Source organism: Hyperolius riggenbachi, chromosome 2 (genome assembly GCF_040937935.1).
Source record: "Hyperolius riggenbachi isolate aHypRig1 chromosome 2, aHypRig1.pri, whole genome shotgun sequence".
NCBI lineage: Eukaryota > Metazoa > Chordata > Amphibia > Anura > Hyperoliidae > Hyperolius > Hyperolius riggenbachi.
The window spans coordinates 272,407,991-272,426,091 of record NC_090647.1 but is presented as its reverse complement, the minus strand read 5'-3'; the positions used below and the strand labels follow the sequence as shown (position 1 = coordinate 272,426,091).

General features: G+C 44.8%; 1 protein-coding gene across 1 annotated transcript in view; it reads right to left on the bottom strand.

Moving 5' to 3' along the window:
- Positions 1-9,147: 9,147 nt before the first annotated feature.
- The window catches only part of LOC137544972 (uroplakin-3b-like), a 36,837-nt gene continuing 27,883 nt past the window's right edge, over positions 9,148-18,101 (bottom strand). Inside the window, exon 6 of the mRNA XM_068266072.1 lies at positions 9,148-9,268. Within this exon, the coding sequence (XP_068122173.1) occupies positions 9,148-9,268 (121 nt within the window). The remainder of the gene's footprint in view (positions 9,269-18,101) is intronic.

The following is an 18,101-nucleotide window of genomic DNA, read 5'->3' as shown; positions in this document are numbered from 1 at the left end:
GTTGGGAGCCTCATGATTGCTGAATTTGTCTTGTTGGGGGCCTCATGATTTGTTGGGGGCCTCATGATTGCTGAATTTGTCTTGTTGGGGGCCTCATGATTGCTGAATTTGTCTTGTTGGGGGCCTCATGATTGCTGAATTTATCTTGTTGGGGGCCTCATGATTGCTGAATTTGTCTTGATGAGGGCCTCATGATTGCTGAATTTGTCTTGTTGGGGGTCACATGATTGCTAACTGCCAGACTATGGGAAAAGCTTAATCATCATCATATGAGACAATAGCATTAAAGGAGTTCTGTGGGGGTTCTGCTAAGGATAAAAACCGCCACTTACCTGGGGCTTCTATCTGCCCCATGTAGCAGTAATGTCCCATGCCATCCTCCTCCGATCCGCCGTTTGCCGCTGCCGGTCCTGGTCTAGCGCGGCACGCCATCCAACTGCGGCTGCGCGGCCTGCTCGCTCCCGCCCGCGTCATCAGAAGCTTACTGTGCAGGCGCCGTTCAAGAAAACTTCGTACTGCACCTGCGCAGTAAGCGTCCGATGACGCGAACGGCAGCGCGCATTATTCGGCTATGACAGAGGAATAATGCCCGGGGCCAGCGGTGGGGAACGGCAGATCAGAGGAGGATGGCGTGGGACATTACTGCTACAGGGGGCTGATAGAAGCCCCAGGTAAGTGGCGGTTTTTATCCTTAGCAAACACCCACAGAACCCCTTTAAACTAACTTTTTTAGCTTTTTAAAACAGAAAATAAAACTGGGAGGTTCTAAAACAAAATTAATACATTTTTCAGGAGTCGGATGGATGAAATTGTTTATCTTCACAGTTTATTTTCAACTTGGATTTTCCATAATGTTCATGTATGAGTTAAAACGTTTGTATTTAGTTTAAATTGCTGTTGCCACTTTGCGATAGATAGGTGACTTTTGGGATGCAGTTTGGGCACTCGGCCTCCAAAAGGTTCGCCACCGCAGTCCTACTCTAATGTCCAACCATTGCTAGGTTCATGTAAATTTGTCCCCACCCGTGACCACACCCACATTCTGGTCCATGGCCACACCCATTTTTCAGCGCGCCGCACACATTAGCCCTCATATTTTTCGGTGCGCCGCACAACTTCACCGGAATCTTCAGCGCCACTTCTTCCCCGCCTTTTTGACCCCTCCCGGAAAATGTTCTGCAGGCGCCCATGCTAGTCATCTCTTTGCATATGCATAAGATTTCTTTGCAAGCATAAAAGCATAATATGTGTGTAAGGTATTGTGCATGTTTTTATCTACAATCTCCGCGCAAAGAGCTGAAAAGTCCCGAGAGCTGCCCAGAAGTTAAAAGTCCTTCAGATTGACTTCATAATAATATTTGTCCAAAACTTCAGCGCTACAAGGTCTCTAATTCAGGAATCCGCCACCAACACCCCTCACAGTGCAGGCTTACCAGCTTCCTGTAAGACCCAGATTATAAGGTCTAAGCGTATATGTGGTCAGCAACCCCACCGATCTGTGATTTCCACGTTCTGCGATCCCAAAATATTCCTCCTCTGAAGATGTTCTCCGCATATGAGGGTATAATATCAAAGAGTAGAAAAATCTAAGTGCTCTCCGTTTTCATTTAAGACAAGCACTTTATTTCATAAAATTGTAAACAGATACTCACATAAGGGCCCTTATTACAGGGACCCTCAGTAGACAAAGCGTTTAAAACAAATAGTTTTGCAGGGTGCCAGTCTCCCCTCTGCCATCCGTTCCGCCCGACCTAGGTTTCGCTCACGCGTCCTCAGGGGCTTCTATTTGTTTTAAACGCTTTGTCTACTGAGGGTCCCTGTAATAAGGGCCCTTATGTGAGTATCTGTTTACAATTTTATGAAATAAAGTGCTTGTCTTAAATGAAAACGGAGAGCACTTAGATTTTTCTACTCTTTGATATTATACCCTCATATGCGGAGAACATCTTCAGAGGAGGAATATTTTGGGATCGCAGAACGTGGAAATCACAGATCGGTGGGGTTGCTGACCACATATACGCTTAGACCTTATAATCTGGGTCTTACAGGAAGCTGGTAAGCCTGCACTGTGAGGGGTGTTGGTGGCGGATTCCTGAATTAGAGACCTTGTAGCGCTGAAGTTTTGGACAAATATTGTGCATGTTTGTTGGAGGGATTGCCATCCAAGAGGCCTAATAGGGCCACTCTAGAAGAACATATTATGTGGGATGACAATATGTCGTTAAGGATGCCGGAAGGGAGTAATACTGCATACAGCTCCAGAACATGTGGAAGAATGTACCTGTCTCTGACAGACATCGTGGGCATTTGTCACTATTGTTATGGATTTTATGCATTCTTTCTGGGGTCAGCTATAATCTATGTAAAAAAATTGACTTGTATTAGTCTGTCTTTGGCAAATATCAGATTTTTTACGTATTCATCAAGTATTTCTTCTTAGTCATTGTCACATAAATCGGGGATCTCTTGATTCCACTGTGCTTGGCATCTCATTAGGCCCTGGGAGTCAGTCTGTAGGAGTTTGTAGTAGATTGTGTAGAGGGGTCTAATAAGTCTATTTTGCATAAGTGTTGTTTCTAAATGGGAAGCCTTCAGGACTAAACTTTTTTCAGGGAACTGGGAGTTAAAGGCGTGCCGGAGTTGAAGGTACCGGAAGAACATCTTGTTGGATAGGGAGTTTTAATTCATTAAAGGGATGTATCCCTTCCTCACTGACTAAGTGTTGAAGTGATCGAATTCCTTGTTTGGCCCATATTACTGGGTTTGGGATTTGTTGGAAATGTAGTAGGTTGAGATTGTCCCAGAGTAGGGATGGCCCTGATTAGGAGAACTTGTGGAGAAGTATGTGATCAGTTTGATCAGTTGATAGATTTGTAAGGTCCTGATTTGCTGTGATGACTTCCTGGTTTAACACATGATCAGGACCAGCAAATCTGGACCTTACAAATTTATCAGCTGATTCAACTGATCACATGCTTCTCCATGAGTTCTCCTAAGCAGGGCCATCCCTATCCCAGAGGGGGTTATGTGGGGAGATGTTCTTAAGTCCACCTACATGTTTAAGTGTATCTGACCACAATATGCATACTGTAGACGTTGGAATGGTACATCTTTCACCATTGGATGTACCCCAGAACACCAATAAGTTAAGTCGTTGAAGGGAACCCAGTCTGGTGGCTTCCATAATCACCAAGGCGTAATAGGTGTCCTGGGAGAACCACCACCTTACTGTTACCAACACAGCTGCATAGCAGTATAGCTGCATATTTGGGAGAGCTAGCCCCCCTTGGTCAGTGGGTGGTTACAGTGTGATGAGTGCAATTCGCAGTATTTTCAAGTAACATTTATAAAACATTACACAGCAGCGCAGTGTGGAGTCAGAGGGGATCAGCGTGTCACACTTAGTCCCACACTTTGATCGGAGGGGTCTAATGCATTAGTTCCAATGGCCGTGTGGCCAGTGGCAGCCATATTGATCCTTGTTGGACATAGTCCTACATCAGGAGCCGGGGAGTACTCTGGAAAGGGTTAAATCGCATATATCCGCACAAGGCCGGATTTATACTTTTTCTGCCCCAAGGCCAACGTTCTTGTAACACTTTCTATGTGCAACATCGCCCTCCTATTCCTTTTGCAGCCCCTTCTTCCATTCATCTATAGCAGCCCCCTTTAGTTATATACAGATTCCTTGGGCAGCAGCTCTCTATTTCCATATGCTGCTCTTTATTTGGAACCTCTATATTCCATTTGCAGCCTCTTCTTCCATGTGCAGCAAACCCTTTTCCACATCTAGCTACCCCTTAGCTAGCTGCCGTGCACAAGGCCCAGCCAGGCCTTTGTGACCTCTTCAGAAACCCGGCACTGATTGCACATTAACAGCATCGCCATTCTAATCTCCTAATCATCATTTCATTCTCTAGTCTAATATTTTATTCATGCAAAAAATAATTCCTCATATAGATCATTGAGAAGTCGCTGCAGATCTTAAAAACTAAAAAAACAAAACAAAATAAAACAAAACCACAAAATATTTTGACACACTGTTTATTTATATATTCATTATATACAGAAGCTTATTGGAGAAAAAGAACAAATCAATTTGCTAGCAAAAATGATCCCATCACATCATGATCCCAGCCTTGCCATTTGTGCCTGGCTTGCACATTAACTTAATATTTTACAAATCGCCAGTAGTAACAAGCAATATACTAAAATGTGATAATGCACACTTCATCAAAGCTGAGCCTGGCCTCCAATCTTTCTAACAACCAAAACTGAGTTTTCATTTTGAAGTGCATCTTTAATACAGTATATTCCTGGAGAATTCTCAAATTTACTAAGGTCTAAGGACAGTTACTCAGTCCCTATAATTTCCCTGTATTGAAGAGAACCTGGAAGTTCAGATCACATTAGTTCCCTGTCATGAGGACAGATGGTGAGAGCAGACGCGTATCTACTGGGATGCACATATGGCAAATGCCCTGGGTGCCTCCCCCTTCGAACAACATGGGGGGCGCAGAGTGAGAGTCATGAAAATCACCCTGCAGCCTGGACGGCTCAGTCTCCCTCATATATTTACATCAGCTGGCACAGGAACTTCCGGGAGGGAAGGAGGCGGAACCAGCAGCATGTGAGCCAGCCAGGAGGAAAGGGCAGCGCTGTATGGTAAAGCTATTGGGAGAAGGATTCCGAACTCTTTTCTCTCTTACTGTTTTTGCAGCCCCCTCCTGTGTTCCCCCACCACAGATTGTGTCTCTGTCCCAGGAGATAGCTGCAGCGCTGCGCTGGCGCTCCGAGCTGATGCTGCTGGTCTGACAGGATGTCCCACTCTTTCTCTTCATTGCAGCTCTCGCATTCCTCAAGCTTTCTTCATGTATGTTGTGTTTACTGACAATTATTTATGACACCCTCTGCTCTGTCTGTGAACCTTAACCATCGCCCTGCTGGCAGCTCTTTGGCAAGCTTTACTTCTCTCTTGTACACTTGTGGGTGTGTGTGCGTCTGGTACTTGTAGTGCTGTGTGTGTGTGTGGTGTGCCTGGGACTTGTAGTGTGTGTGTGTGTGTGTATGGTGTGCCTGGGACTTGTAGTGCTGCGTGTGTGTATATATGTATGGTGTGCCTGGGACTTGTAGTGCTGCGTGTGTGTATATATGTATGGTATGCCTGGGACTTGTAGTGCTGTGTGTGGTGTGCCTGGGACTTGTAGTGCTGTGTGTGTGTGGTGTGCCTGGGACTTGTAGTGCTGTGTGTGTGTGTGGTGTGTGCCTGGGACTTGTAGTGCTGTGTGTGTGTGTGTGGTGTGCCTGGGACTTGTAGTGCTGTGTGTGTGTGTGGTGTGCCTCGGACTTGTAGTGCTTTGTGTGTGTGGTGTGCCTGGGACATGTAGTGCTTTGTGTGTGTGGTGTGCCTGGGACATGTAGTGCTTTGTGTGTGTGGTGTGCCTGGGACATGTAGTGCTTTGTGTGTGTGGTGTGCCTGGGACATGTAGTGCTTTGTGTGTGTGGTGTGCCTGGGACATGTAGTGCTTTGTGTGTGTGGTGTGCCTGGGACATGTAGTGCCTTGTGTGTGTGGTGTGCCTGGGACATGTAGTGCCTTGTGTGTGTGGTGTGCCTGGGACTTGTAGTGCTCTGTGTGTGTGTGGTGTGCCTGGGACTTGTAGTGCTGTGTGTTTGGTATGCCTGGGACTTTTAGTGCTGTGTGTGTGTGGTGTGCCTGGGACTTGTAGTGCTCTGTGTGTGTATGGTGTGCCTGGGATTTGTGGTGTGTGTGTGTGTGGTGTGCCTGGGACATGTAGTGCTTTGTGTGTGTGGTGTGCCTGGGACATGTAGTGCTTTGTGTGTGTGGTGTGCCTGGGACATGTAGTGCCTTGTGTGTGTGGTGTGCCTGGGACATGTAGTGCCTTGTGTGTGTGGTGTGCCTGGGACATGTAGTGCCTTGTGTGTGTGGTGTGCCTGGGACATGTAGTGCCTTGTGTGTGTGGTGTGCCTGGGACATGTAGTGCCTTGTGTGTGTGGTGTGCCTGGGACTTGTAGTGCTCTGTGTGTGTGGTGTGCCTGGGACTTGTAGTGCTCTGTGTGTGTGTGTGTGTGTGTGGTGTGCCTGGGACTTGTAGTGCTGTGTGTTTGGTATGCCTGGGACTTTTAGTGCTGTGTGTGTATGGTGTGCCTGGGACTTGTAGTGCTCTATGTGTGTATGGTGTGCCTGGGATTTGTGGTGTGTGTGTGTGTTGTGCCTGGGACTTGTAGTGCTGTGTGTGTGTGTGTGTGTGTGTGTGTGTGTGTGTGTGTGTGTGTGTGTGTGTGTGTGTGTGTGTGTGTGTGTGTGTGCCTGGTTCTTGAAGTGCTGTGTGTGGTTTGCATTTGTCACTTGGGGGGGCCTCACACTAGCTGCAGTTGTCACTTGGGGAGCAGCATTTATAACTTGGAGGGCCTCACTTTAGCTGCATGTATCTACATGTATCAATAAGAACATGTGGCCATGCCAACAGTTTAGACCCTCCAGAATTCACCTACAGGGCAAGTTATTTACTCTACTCCATCTGTAGGAAGATTAGGTGTCTACATTTTTTAGCAATTTGTAAAGGAAAAATTGCATCACTCCACCCCCATTTTTGAAAGGGGCGCAAATTAAGTTCTTGCCATGGGCGCCATCTTCCCTAGATACGCCACTGGGTGAGAGGAAAGTTCTGAAATGACAGTAAAAACATAAAGATGATCTAATCCTTTCACAAAAAAAGTTACAAGAGCATGTTTTGAGTTACACAATGGGCTCTATTCACAAAACTTCTCATAAATGACTTATTTATCACCCAATTGATAAAATAAGCTCATTTACAAGCACAGTAATCACTCAAAATAAGTTGTTCCTAATTAACTTCATTTCAATATCACTTTTCTTATTTCAAGCAAGAAGTTTTGAATCAGGGTGATTCCATTTATTGGCCAACTTAAAATAATAAGACTAAGCAAGCTTTCGGCTTTGCAGCCTTCGTCGGGCTTCAATCCTGTTTGCTTGCAAGCTGATGGAACAGACAGCTATATACATGCAACATCAAAAGGGGATACATAGATTTTTTTCAAGCATAAATACATGTCATTAAGATGCCATCTGTAGTGCTTGGGGGGTATACTTTCTGAGTCAGCATGTATGCTCAAGACTGGAGGGCTCGCTCTTCACCTGCTGACTCTGTCCGGCATGCCATTAACTGACCCTCATCCTGTCCCTGCCTGGAACACCACTAGCTGGCCCTAATAGGACTAAGGCGAGCAAGCATACAAGCTGATGCAGAAAGCAGACCTATCACCAAGAGCAACAAGACTATGTAGCAGGGCAATGGAAGAGGCTACACAGGTTGCCACAGGAGTAATGAAAAAGGGAGCAAGATTGCCCAGAGCAACTGCAGCTCTGGGCTTCCGATACCGCCACAAATAACATCACACAATGGTTGCGCAGTGCAATGCCGCACTGCCTATGATCTGAGTAATAAAACTAACAATGGACAGACAGACTGACTGACTGTTGCCCAGGGCGGCTGTTGCCTGAGCCTCTGGCTAAGTAACAAGACAGACAACAGAAAGACAGACAGAATGCTAGCAAGACTAATCGCTGCCCCAGCAAGCATCCACACTGGCATGAACAAGACAAACAGGAAGGAGCGTAACTAATAGCAACCGCAGCCTATAGTTACGTCCCCAGAAACAAGACTAGTAGGAATACTACCAGTCACCAACATGGTGATGGCAGAATCCAAGCTATCAGGATAGTGGACTTCACTAAACGCCGCGGGTGCAGCAAACATCCAGCAGGCATGAAAATACAGAGCAAGGCATTATACAATTTTACAATAACAACTTTCACAGCATGGACCCAACGACAACTCTTGTAGCTGTATGCTATGTTGAGCGGAGTCTGAAATGGGAGGCAGACTTCTATGTGGACATCAGCCAGTGGATGCAGGCATGCAAATTCCCACACAGCTAAATGGTAATTACTCAATCCTGAGCTAGCTTGATTACAAGCTGCTAGCTGACTGTGAAAAGAGAATTTCATAACAAATACATGCAATATTATGCAACAATATGCATGTAGGAAATCCATGGCTATCTGGCTGCAGTTCAACTGCAGCAAGCAATAGGAGGAATCATGACAGCATCCTGAGCTGCTCTGAACTGCAGAGTGATTGCAAATGACAATGAGACTTATTGTAAATGCACAACCGAATGAAAGCAGATAAGTCAAAACTGCCCAGTTCCACTGCAACCGACAGAACATGCTACAGGAGAGATCCTGACACCATCTGTCAAACAGAACATCTAAATGGGGTGGGAGGTTGTTAGCTGAGATAAGACTCCTTGTTTACACAATGTTCACAGACCTGGGAGTTAGACCGTCACAGAGGCATCGTAAATTCTGAGTTCACAAGTTTAGCTATATAGGCTCAGAAAGAGTTTTGGCATTAAATATCATCAGCCTCATACCAGTATGAAAAGTTTTTGTCCTTATACAAGCCTTTGTCCACCGCTTTGAACCAATTTATACATTTTGTTTCTGCTATTAATCTATCATTTGACATTTTGAAGCCACCCTTCAGGGCAGTGACATGAAGATCATTCATGCTGTGTCCGTTGGAACAAAAGTGTGTAGCCACTGGGAGTCCTGTGTAGATGTGCTGTAGAAGCTTTTAAATTTTTTTTTTTTTTTTAAAGAAAAAAAGGCAGATAAAAACAATTCTAGAAAAAATATTACATTAAAGTACAAAGTTTTAGGATACCTGTAGTCTAAATTTCTCATGTCCTACATATCAACTATATCATAAAATTGTTCTATTATGTTTTGTATTTCTCATGTCACTTAGAAAATGTAATGTTACCCAGCAATTTAATACTACTAACAAAAAAAATAAATATTCAGGAATAACAAATTTATGGGTGTGTTAAATGGACACAAAGTAATGAAGACCACTGCAAAGAAAACGGTAACAGAAGTGGTGCAATGGCCCAACGTAGCTAATCAGAATTCCAATTTTCTTTTACAGCTGAAACCTGGTGAGCTTTCCTGGCCAAGTACTCCACTTTTGCTCCAATTTTCTTTGCATCTACTTTGATGAGTGTGCTCTAGTCACTGAAACTCTGCCAGCTATTAAAGATCATTGATAACGTTCAAACTCTTCTGGTAAATGGTGTGTTTTATAATTCTTCAGATCAAATACTTCAGGAGCTGGCACTTCTTTAACAACTGGCTTCTTCTGAAAGCAAGGAAGATTTTTGCTGTGGAAAAATTAAAGTAAAAAACAGATATATATTATGATTTGCAAATTGATAAACAAATTAATACACTTTAATGTGGAAATCCATCTAGGGTACCAGAGGCAAAAGTTAAAGGACAACCGACCTGAGCGGGATATGGAGGATGCCTTTTTTTTTTTTTTTTTTTAACAATACCAGTTGACTGGCATCCTTCGGATTTTCCATGCACTAGTAGTGTTTTAATCACACCTGCATGGTTTAAACGGAAATAAATATTAAATATGACAGCCTCTATATCCCTTCTCAGGTCAGTTGTCCTTTAACCTTTATTTAGTTGTTTGGGGGTTTTTTTGTTAGTTTTTTTGCTTATGTTCATGTAGAGGACATTTTATCTGACTTCCTGCCTTGTCACCAGTGAAAAGAAGGGAATTATCTCCAATAGGGACATAAAGGAGGCTTCTAAAAAATAGAGGTACTGAAAAGAAAGAAACACAGTTACCATTCATTATTCTAAGTCCCTGTGTGAATGACCGCAGCCGTCATTCACAAAGACCGTCCACGCATCACTTCCTCTATGCGTACTAATATTACGCATACGAAAGTGAGCGGCAAGGACATCTTGTGGCCAAAAAGTAAAATTACATCTACATTTTTTTTTTCAATAAATGACAATAAAGGACATATTTTTACCTTATTTTTACATTTAAAACTAACCTCTGACCTCCCACACTCCCCATTAGCTACCAATTTTTTGGGGGGGGACAAACAAATAAAACATTTTTTTACAAAAACGAAACAAAACATAAATAGTTACCTTAGGGACTTACCTTTTTTAATATGTATGTAAAGAGGGTATATTACTGTTACTTTATAAATTATGGGCGTGTAATTAGGGATGGAAGCAAAACTGAAAAAAAATGCACCTTTATTTCTAAATAAAATATTGGCGCCATAGATTGTACTAGAAAAAAAGAATCCAGAAGGTCCGCACACTCAAGGAATCAGATTCCAGGTTTATTCAAACCAAGTGACACAATTCCATTCCATACACCAACGATTCATTTTGGGGCCCCGTGGGGTCCCCTTTGTCAAGGCAACAAATATAGAATGGTTGCCTTGGCAAAGGGGATCCCACAGGGCCCCGAAACAAATCGTTGGTGTATGAAATGGAATTGTGTCACTTGGTTTTAATAAACCTGGAATTTGATTCCTTGAGTGTGCGGACCTTCTGGATTCTTTTTTTTCAGTACAATCTATGGCACCAATATTTTATTTAGAAATAAAGGTGCATTTTTTTCAGTTTTGCTTCCATCCCTAATTACACGCCCATAATTTATAAAGTAACAGTAATATACCCTCTTTACATACATATTAAAAAAAGGTCAGTCCCTAAGGTAACTATTTATGTTTTGTTTTGTTTTTGTAAAAAAATGTTTTATTTATTCTGGATTCTTTTGTATGACTTATATGGGTCCCAGCACCTCCCTGGTGGTGTGCAATCCCATATCGATTTGTGGGAATACATTGTACTAGGTAAAAATTTTAAACGTTGCAATAACCAGGACATATAGGCAAATAAAATGTGTGGGTTTTAATAATGGTAGCATGTATTATTTTAAAACTATAATGGCCGAAAACTGAGAAATCATTTTTTTATATTTTTTTCTTATTATTCCTGTTAAAACACAGTTAGAATAAAATGATTCTTAGCAAAAAGTACTCCCCAAAGAAAGCCTAATTGGTTGCGAAAAAAAACAAGATATAGATTGTTTCGTTGTGATAAGTAGTAATAAAGTTATATGTGAATGAATGGAAGGAGCGCTGACAGATGAAAATAGCTCTGGTTTTTTAAGGGGAAAACCCTTCGAGGTGAATTGGTTAAAGGACAAGTATTGATAAAAACAACTTCTTTTAATACTCTGTATTAGGGTAGACATTACCACTAGTTCTAGGGGCACTTTATTTATTCCCACAGTTCTCTATCTCTGCTTAAAATCATCCTTCACTCATCATACAGCTTACAAATATACTTTACAGTGTTCTCCTCACAGCATGCAGGAGAGTTTAAGGAAAACAAGCTAATCAGAGGAGGTAACAAAGTAGATAGATGTGCTGTAATATTGCTAGCTGACTAGCTGCTTGTGATGTCACACTTCTGGCTCTTCAGCATGTAACTTACAAAGCTCTATCTGCTCTATGCTATCCATGCTGGCAGGGAGGGAAACATTGGTAAATACCGTATTTCGCACCGTATAAGACGCTCCGGAATATAAGACGCACCTAGGTTTAGAGGGCAAAAAAAGGAAAAAAAATAAATAAACCTGGTGCGTCCATATTTCAGGAGCGTCTTGTACATGACCTCCCCCAAATGGTGCCCTCCTGTGTCCCCATGTCTCCCCCAGGTGTCCTCCTGACACCCCCAGGTGTCCTCCTGTACCCCCATGTGTCAGTGCTGTCACCCCCAAGTGTCCTCCTGTCCCCCCCAAGTGTCCTCCTGTCCCCCCAGTGTCCTTCTGTCCCCCTCAAGTGTCCTCCTGTCCCCCCAAGTGTCCCCCAAGTGTCCTGTCCCCCCAAGTGTCCTCCCAAGTGTCCTCCTGTCCCCCCAAGTGTCCTCCCAAGTGTCCTCCTGCCCCCCCCCACTCTCTGTCCCGCTGTGAGTCCCCCCCGCTTGTCTCTACCCCCCCATGTCGCCGGGTACCCCCATGTGTCGCCGGGTCCCCCCCTGTGAGAAGCGGCAGAAGCTTACCTCCTCCATCTTGCCCGTGGCGATTGAAGACATCCGGCTTCTGTGGGCAGCTTCCTCTAGTGCTGGCTTGTAATGACGCATTATCAATTACGCGTCATTAGAAGCCGGCACTAGAGGAAGCCGCCCACAGAAGCCGGATGTCTTCAATTGCCGCGGGCAAGATGGAGGAGGTAAGCTTCTGCCGCTTCTCACAGGGGGGGACCCGGCGACACGGGGGGGACCTGGCGACACAGTAGTGGGTGGAGAAAAGTGGGGGGGACTCACAGCGAGACACAGGCAAGGCAGGGAATCCCTGATGGCGTCGGGTCGGCGGTTCGTATCGGCGGGCGTCCGTAAGTCGGGGATTTCCTGCCTTTGCCGTATAAGACGCAGGGACTTTTTCTCCCCATTTTTTGAGGAGAAAAAGTGCGTCTTATACGGCGGAAAATACGGTACATACTGATAATGGCTTTGTGAACAGTCAGAGTGAAGACAATAGACACACATTGCTGGAAATGTAACCCCTTCCACCACCTGAGTAAGATTTTTTTCAGCTACATGATTACTAGACTATAAACATAAAGCTCATGCCACAAATGTCCTGCCCTCTGTACTGGTACCGCCACTATTACCTTCTATACCCTAAATTAGAGAGCACCAATGGGTACAGTGCAATGTACCTTTGAGATAGTATGGAACTTTGTTCTATTCCTATTAAGTCTTATCCTGATCATTACTGTTGTCAGTCACCTGGTATTTCCTTTATTCCAGTTCAACAGTTTATCATTCGTACTGTTCTCTCTTTATGTTTCTAAAATCACACTCTACATAGCAGAGCCATTTTTACCAAAAGGCCCTCCGGATCATCGCCTGGATCAACATTGCATGGGTGCTACTAAAGTGCACAAACTATTCACTTTCAAGTGGAATGAAACCCAGCATTTCTTCTTTGCTCTAAAAGTTTTTTTGCAGCATATAATATACTAACGCAATTTTTTTTTAAAAGTAAAACAGCATTCAAAGGGTTAAATCACAGGACTGACTTTTTCTCCTGCAGGAGCAGCCACATCCGAACTGGTGATAACCTTATTTTGTGTTTACATTCTTCACTTGATACAATTATGTAAACATTCTCTGACTTTGCAGAAACTTCTGCTAATGAGTCCTGAACTGAAACACTGCTCAGAAATCATTACTGGATGCATTTAAAATAGAATTACAACATTTATGAATAAAATGCACTAGCAGCTTTCAAAGTAAATAAACTGAACTTTGGGAATTTATAATTTCTAAATGAATAATAATACTTGTGCACAAAAGCAAACATGATAACTGTGCGGGTTGTAAAAAGTAAGAAAACACATTTTTATTGAATTTCTTTTCAGAGTTTAAAACCGCTTTAAATATGTGCTGCCCGTCTGGTCTTCCTAGTGCTTACAATCATTCTCTGGGCCGTCCCCAGCCTCCCTCTCCCCATTGCAGCTTTACTCCACCTCTTACTCCTCCCCCACAACCCCAGGGCTGATAGCAAGTTGATTTCTTTCTGGTAATCCCCCCTGTCACAAGCTCCGCACCCGGCAGCATGTCTACGCTGATGCTGTGAAGTGACTGTAACACCCACAGTAGTGACTGTAACTCCTTGTAGGGCTGAAGGCAGAATGTGTGTGGCATCCTGGAGACAGAATGTCCGGATTCAGTAAGTAAGAGACCTGTCGGGGTGGCAGGAGCAGCTGCTGGAACCCTAATGTCAGTGAGTGCACATTGTGGTGCTGGGAACAGGAGGGACCCTGAGGACAACAAGCCGAATCATGACACTCAGGAGGAGGTAATCTAGCCCACCAATAATTTTGTCCTCAGTTCAGTTTTATTTTGAGAATGAATTACCTGTCCCATTGGTTACTGAATTTCTGACAGTTGGAGAGTGGCTTACTCCCTTGCAGGGGATTCCAAATTCAGCTTCCTTTTTGCCTCAAAAATGTTCTCCCTGTGAGGCTGAGGCTGGAACGTTGGTACATTCCATCCTTCCACAGCTGCCTTGCGGGCACCTTGACCTTCTTGTGAGCTTCTTTTACCTTACTAGAGTTATGGACATGCACAGAGCAGTAGAGGGGAAACAGATGCACAGTATGCTGGAACGCAGTAAGGGCGGTGTAGCAAGGTAAAGGAAGCTCACCTGTGGCTCCAGGTGCCCAATAGGCAGCTTGTAACGATTGGTGTCAGCAATAATAAAGTTCTGATTATTTGGTGATCTGCAGCATCACCAATAATGCAGATACTATATCTGATTATATGGTGATCTGCAGAATCACCAATAATACAAATATAGCAACACTGAGAAATTTAGAGACCTTAGTCACACTTTATTGTACTGAGTGTAGTGATTGGTGCAAACAGTAAGTAGTGACAGATTTGACTATACCTCACCAGAGGAGCTGGTGGGCACTGTCATTACAGTGAACACCTCACCAGTGACAAGGGCTTTTTCTGGGTGTGAAACATGAAACTCCCTTTTCAACTCCTCAGCGTGCATGCGATGATCCGGTACCCAAGACCTCTCCTCAGGCCCATACCCCTTCCAATGAACCAAATATTGAACTGAGTTGCACACCCAGCGAGAATCCAAAATTCGCTCAATCTCGTACTCAGGTTCACCATCAATCACCACAGGGGGGGGGGGGGGGGGGGGGGGGGGAGAGGAATCCACATGCAAAGCCGGCTTTAATAAAGAAGCATGAAAAGATTTTACACTTCTCATACCAGATGGTAGTGCAATGACATAAGTTACATCATTAATCCTTTTGGACTCAGGGTACGGGCCTATAAATTTGGGGCCTAACTTCGCTGAGGGCTGTTTGAGCGCCAGATGTCGAGTTGAGACCCGTACCTTATCCCCTGGCAAAAAGTCCCACTCTACAGAACACTTTCTGTCTGCTTGTCTTTTCTGGGTAAGAAAAGCTTTCTCCAGATTGCCTTTAACTTTACTCCAGATCTCCTTCAAAGATCCCTGCCACTCTTCCAGGGTGGGGAACGGAGAAGAAGCCACTGGCAACGGGGAGAACTTAAGAGATTTCCCCGAGACCACCTGGAAGGGAGAAAAGCCAGATGAAGTACTCTTCAAATTGTTGTGGGCAAATTCTGCGAACGTCAAGAATTTTGCCCAATCCAACTGAGTATCAGCCACGTAACACCTTAGGAATTGTTCCAATGACTGATTAACCCTCTCAGTCTGACCGTTGGTCTGTGGGTGGTAGCCCGATGAGAACAACAGATTCATACCCAAATGATGGCAAACGGCTCGCCAGAACCTAGACACGAACTGGACTCCCCGATCAGACACCACATTCTCCGGAATACCATGTAGTCGGAAAATGTGCTGGATGAAAAGGTCTGCCAGCTCCTGAGCTGAGGGGAGTCCGTCTAAGGGAATAAAATGAGCCATTTTGCTAAATCTGTCGACTACCACCCAGATGACCGTCTTTCCCTCGGACCTGGGAAGTTCACCCACGAAGTCTATGGAAATGTGGGTCCATGGTTCCCCAGGTACTGGTAAAGACTGAAGTGTGCCTGCAGGAGCCTGTCTAGACTATTTACTTCTAGCCCAGACTGAGCAATCTTTCACAAAATCCTTACAGTCCAGGGCCAGGGATGGCCACCAAACACATCTCGTTAACAATTCTTGAGTCCTAGCCACACCTGGATGACCTGCATTCTTATGGGCGTGGAACAATTGTAAAATCTGCAAATGTAAGTGCAATGGTACGAATAAAACCCCTTTGGGTTTCCCCTCGGGGACGTCTTGTTGATAAGGTCTTAACATGAGTGACCAATCTTCTTCAGTTTCTGTGACTGCTATAACAATCTTTTCGGGCAAGATGTTTTCGAGGGTTGGAGGTGGTACCGACTCAGGCTCAAAACATCTAGACAGGGCATCCGCCTTGATATTCTTGCTCCCACGCTTATAGGTAATTACAATTCTGAACCTCGAAAAGAATAACGACCAGCGGGCTTGTCGGGGGATGAGCCTCTTGGCCCCCTCAATGTATTCTAAATTTCTATGGTCAGTATAGACCGTAATTACATGCTCTGCCCCCTCCAGCCACTGACGCCACTCCTCGAAGGCAAGTTTAATGGCCAGTAATTCTCAGTTTACAATATCGTAATTTCTCTCGGCTGGAGAGAACTTACGAGAAAAGAAGGCACAAGGATGCAGTCTGCCCTGGAAACCAGAATGCTGCGACAGCACTGCCCCAACCCCTATTTCGGATGCATCCACCTCCACAATGAAAGGGTAGGTGACATCCACATGTCTCAAAATAGGGGCGGAGCAGAACAAACTCTTCAACAATGAAAAGGCAGACTGTGCTCTGTCTGACCAATTATAAGTGTCTGCCCCTATCTTAGTAAGGTCAGTGAGGGGTGAAACCACAGATGTGAAGCCTTTGATACATTTTCTGTAATAGTTGGCAAAACCCAGAAATCTCTGAAGTGCCTTCAGTCCGGCAGGCTGTGGCCACTCCAGGACTGCAGCCACCTTCTTGGTGTCCATGGAGAGACCGGAAGTAGATATAATATATCCTAAAAAAGGAACCTCAGACACCTCAAAAAGGCATTTCTCAATTTTAGCATACAGACAGTTCTGTCGGAGTTTCTCCAAAACAAATTTCACGTGTTTCCTGTGATCAGACAAATTCTGCGAGTAAATCAAAATATTGTCAAGATAAACTAACACGAAACGCCCCAGAACTTCACTGAACACCTCATTAACTAACTCCTGCAAGACGGCGGGGGCATTACAAAGCCCGAAGGGCATGACTAGTGTTGGGCGTACAGTGTTCGCCACTGTTCGGGTTCTGCAGAACATCACCCTGTTCGGGTGATGTTCGAGTTCGGCCGAACACCTGATGGTTTTCGGCCAAACCGTTCGGCCACATGGCCGAACTAAGAGCGCATGGCCGAACGTTCCCCGAACGTTCGGCTAGCGCTGTGATTGGCCGAACGGGTCACGTGGTTCGGACCCGAACGCGCTCTGATTGGCCGAACTGTCACGTGGTTCAGGTAAATAAATACCCGAACCACGTCATATCTCCGCCATTTGTCTGTGGGTTTAGCTTTGGGTAGGCAGGCAGGGTAGTTCGCGCTCCAGCCACGCTAGCCAGGGTCCCCCCAGTCATTGTGTCGCGGCTGGGAATAGTAGTACACCGCTCGCTCAGCCACACTATATAGCATTGTGTTTACTGCCACTCTGTGTACCTCGCTCAGCCACACTATATAGCATTCTGTTTACTGCCACTCTGTGTCTGCTGGGAATAGTAGTACACCGCTCGCTCAGCCACACTATATAGCATTGTGTTTACTGCCACTCTGTGTACCTCGCTCAGCCACACTATATAGCATTGTGTTTACTGCCACTCTGTGTCTGCTGGGAATAGTAGTACACCGCTCGCTCAGCCACACTATATAGCATTCTGTTTACTGCCACTCTGTGTACCTCGCTCAGCCACACTATATAGCATTGTGTTTACTGCCACTCTGTGTCTGCTGGGAATAGTAGTACACCGCTCGCTCAGCCACACTATATAGCATTCTGTTTACTGTCACTCTGTGTACCTCGCTCAGCCACACTATATAGCATTGTGTTTACTGCCACTTTGTGTCTGCTGGGAATAGTAGTACACCGCTCGCTCAGCCACACTATATAGCATTGTGTTTACTGCCACTCTGTGTACCTCGCTCAGCCACACTATATAGCATTCTGTTTACTGCCACTCTGTGTCTGCTGGGAATAGTAGTACACCGGTCGCTCAGCCACACTATATAGCATTCTGTTTACTGCCACTCTGTGTACCTCGCTCAGCCACACTATATAGCATTGTGTTTACTGCCACTCTGTGTCTGCTGGGAACAGTACTACACCGCTCGCTCAGCCACACTATATAGCATTCTGTTTACTGCCACTCTGTGTACCTCGCTCAGCCACACTATATAGCATTGTGTTTACTGCCACTCTGTGTCTGCTGGGAACAGTAGTACACCGCTTGCTCAGCCACACTATATAGCATTGTGTTTACTGCCACTCTGTGTACACCGCTCACCCAGCACACTATATAGCATTGTGTTTACTGCCACTCT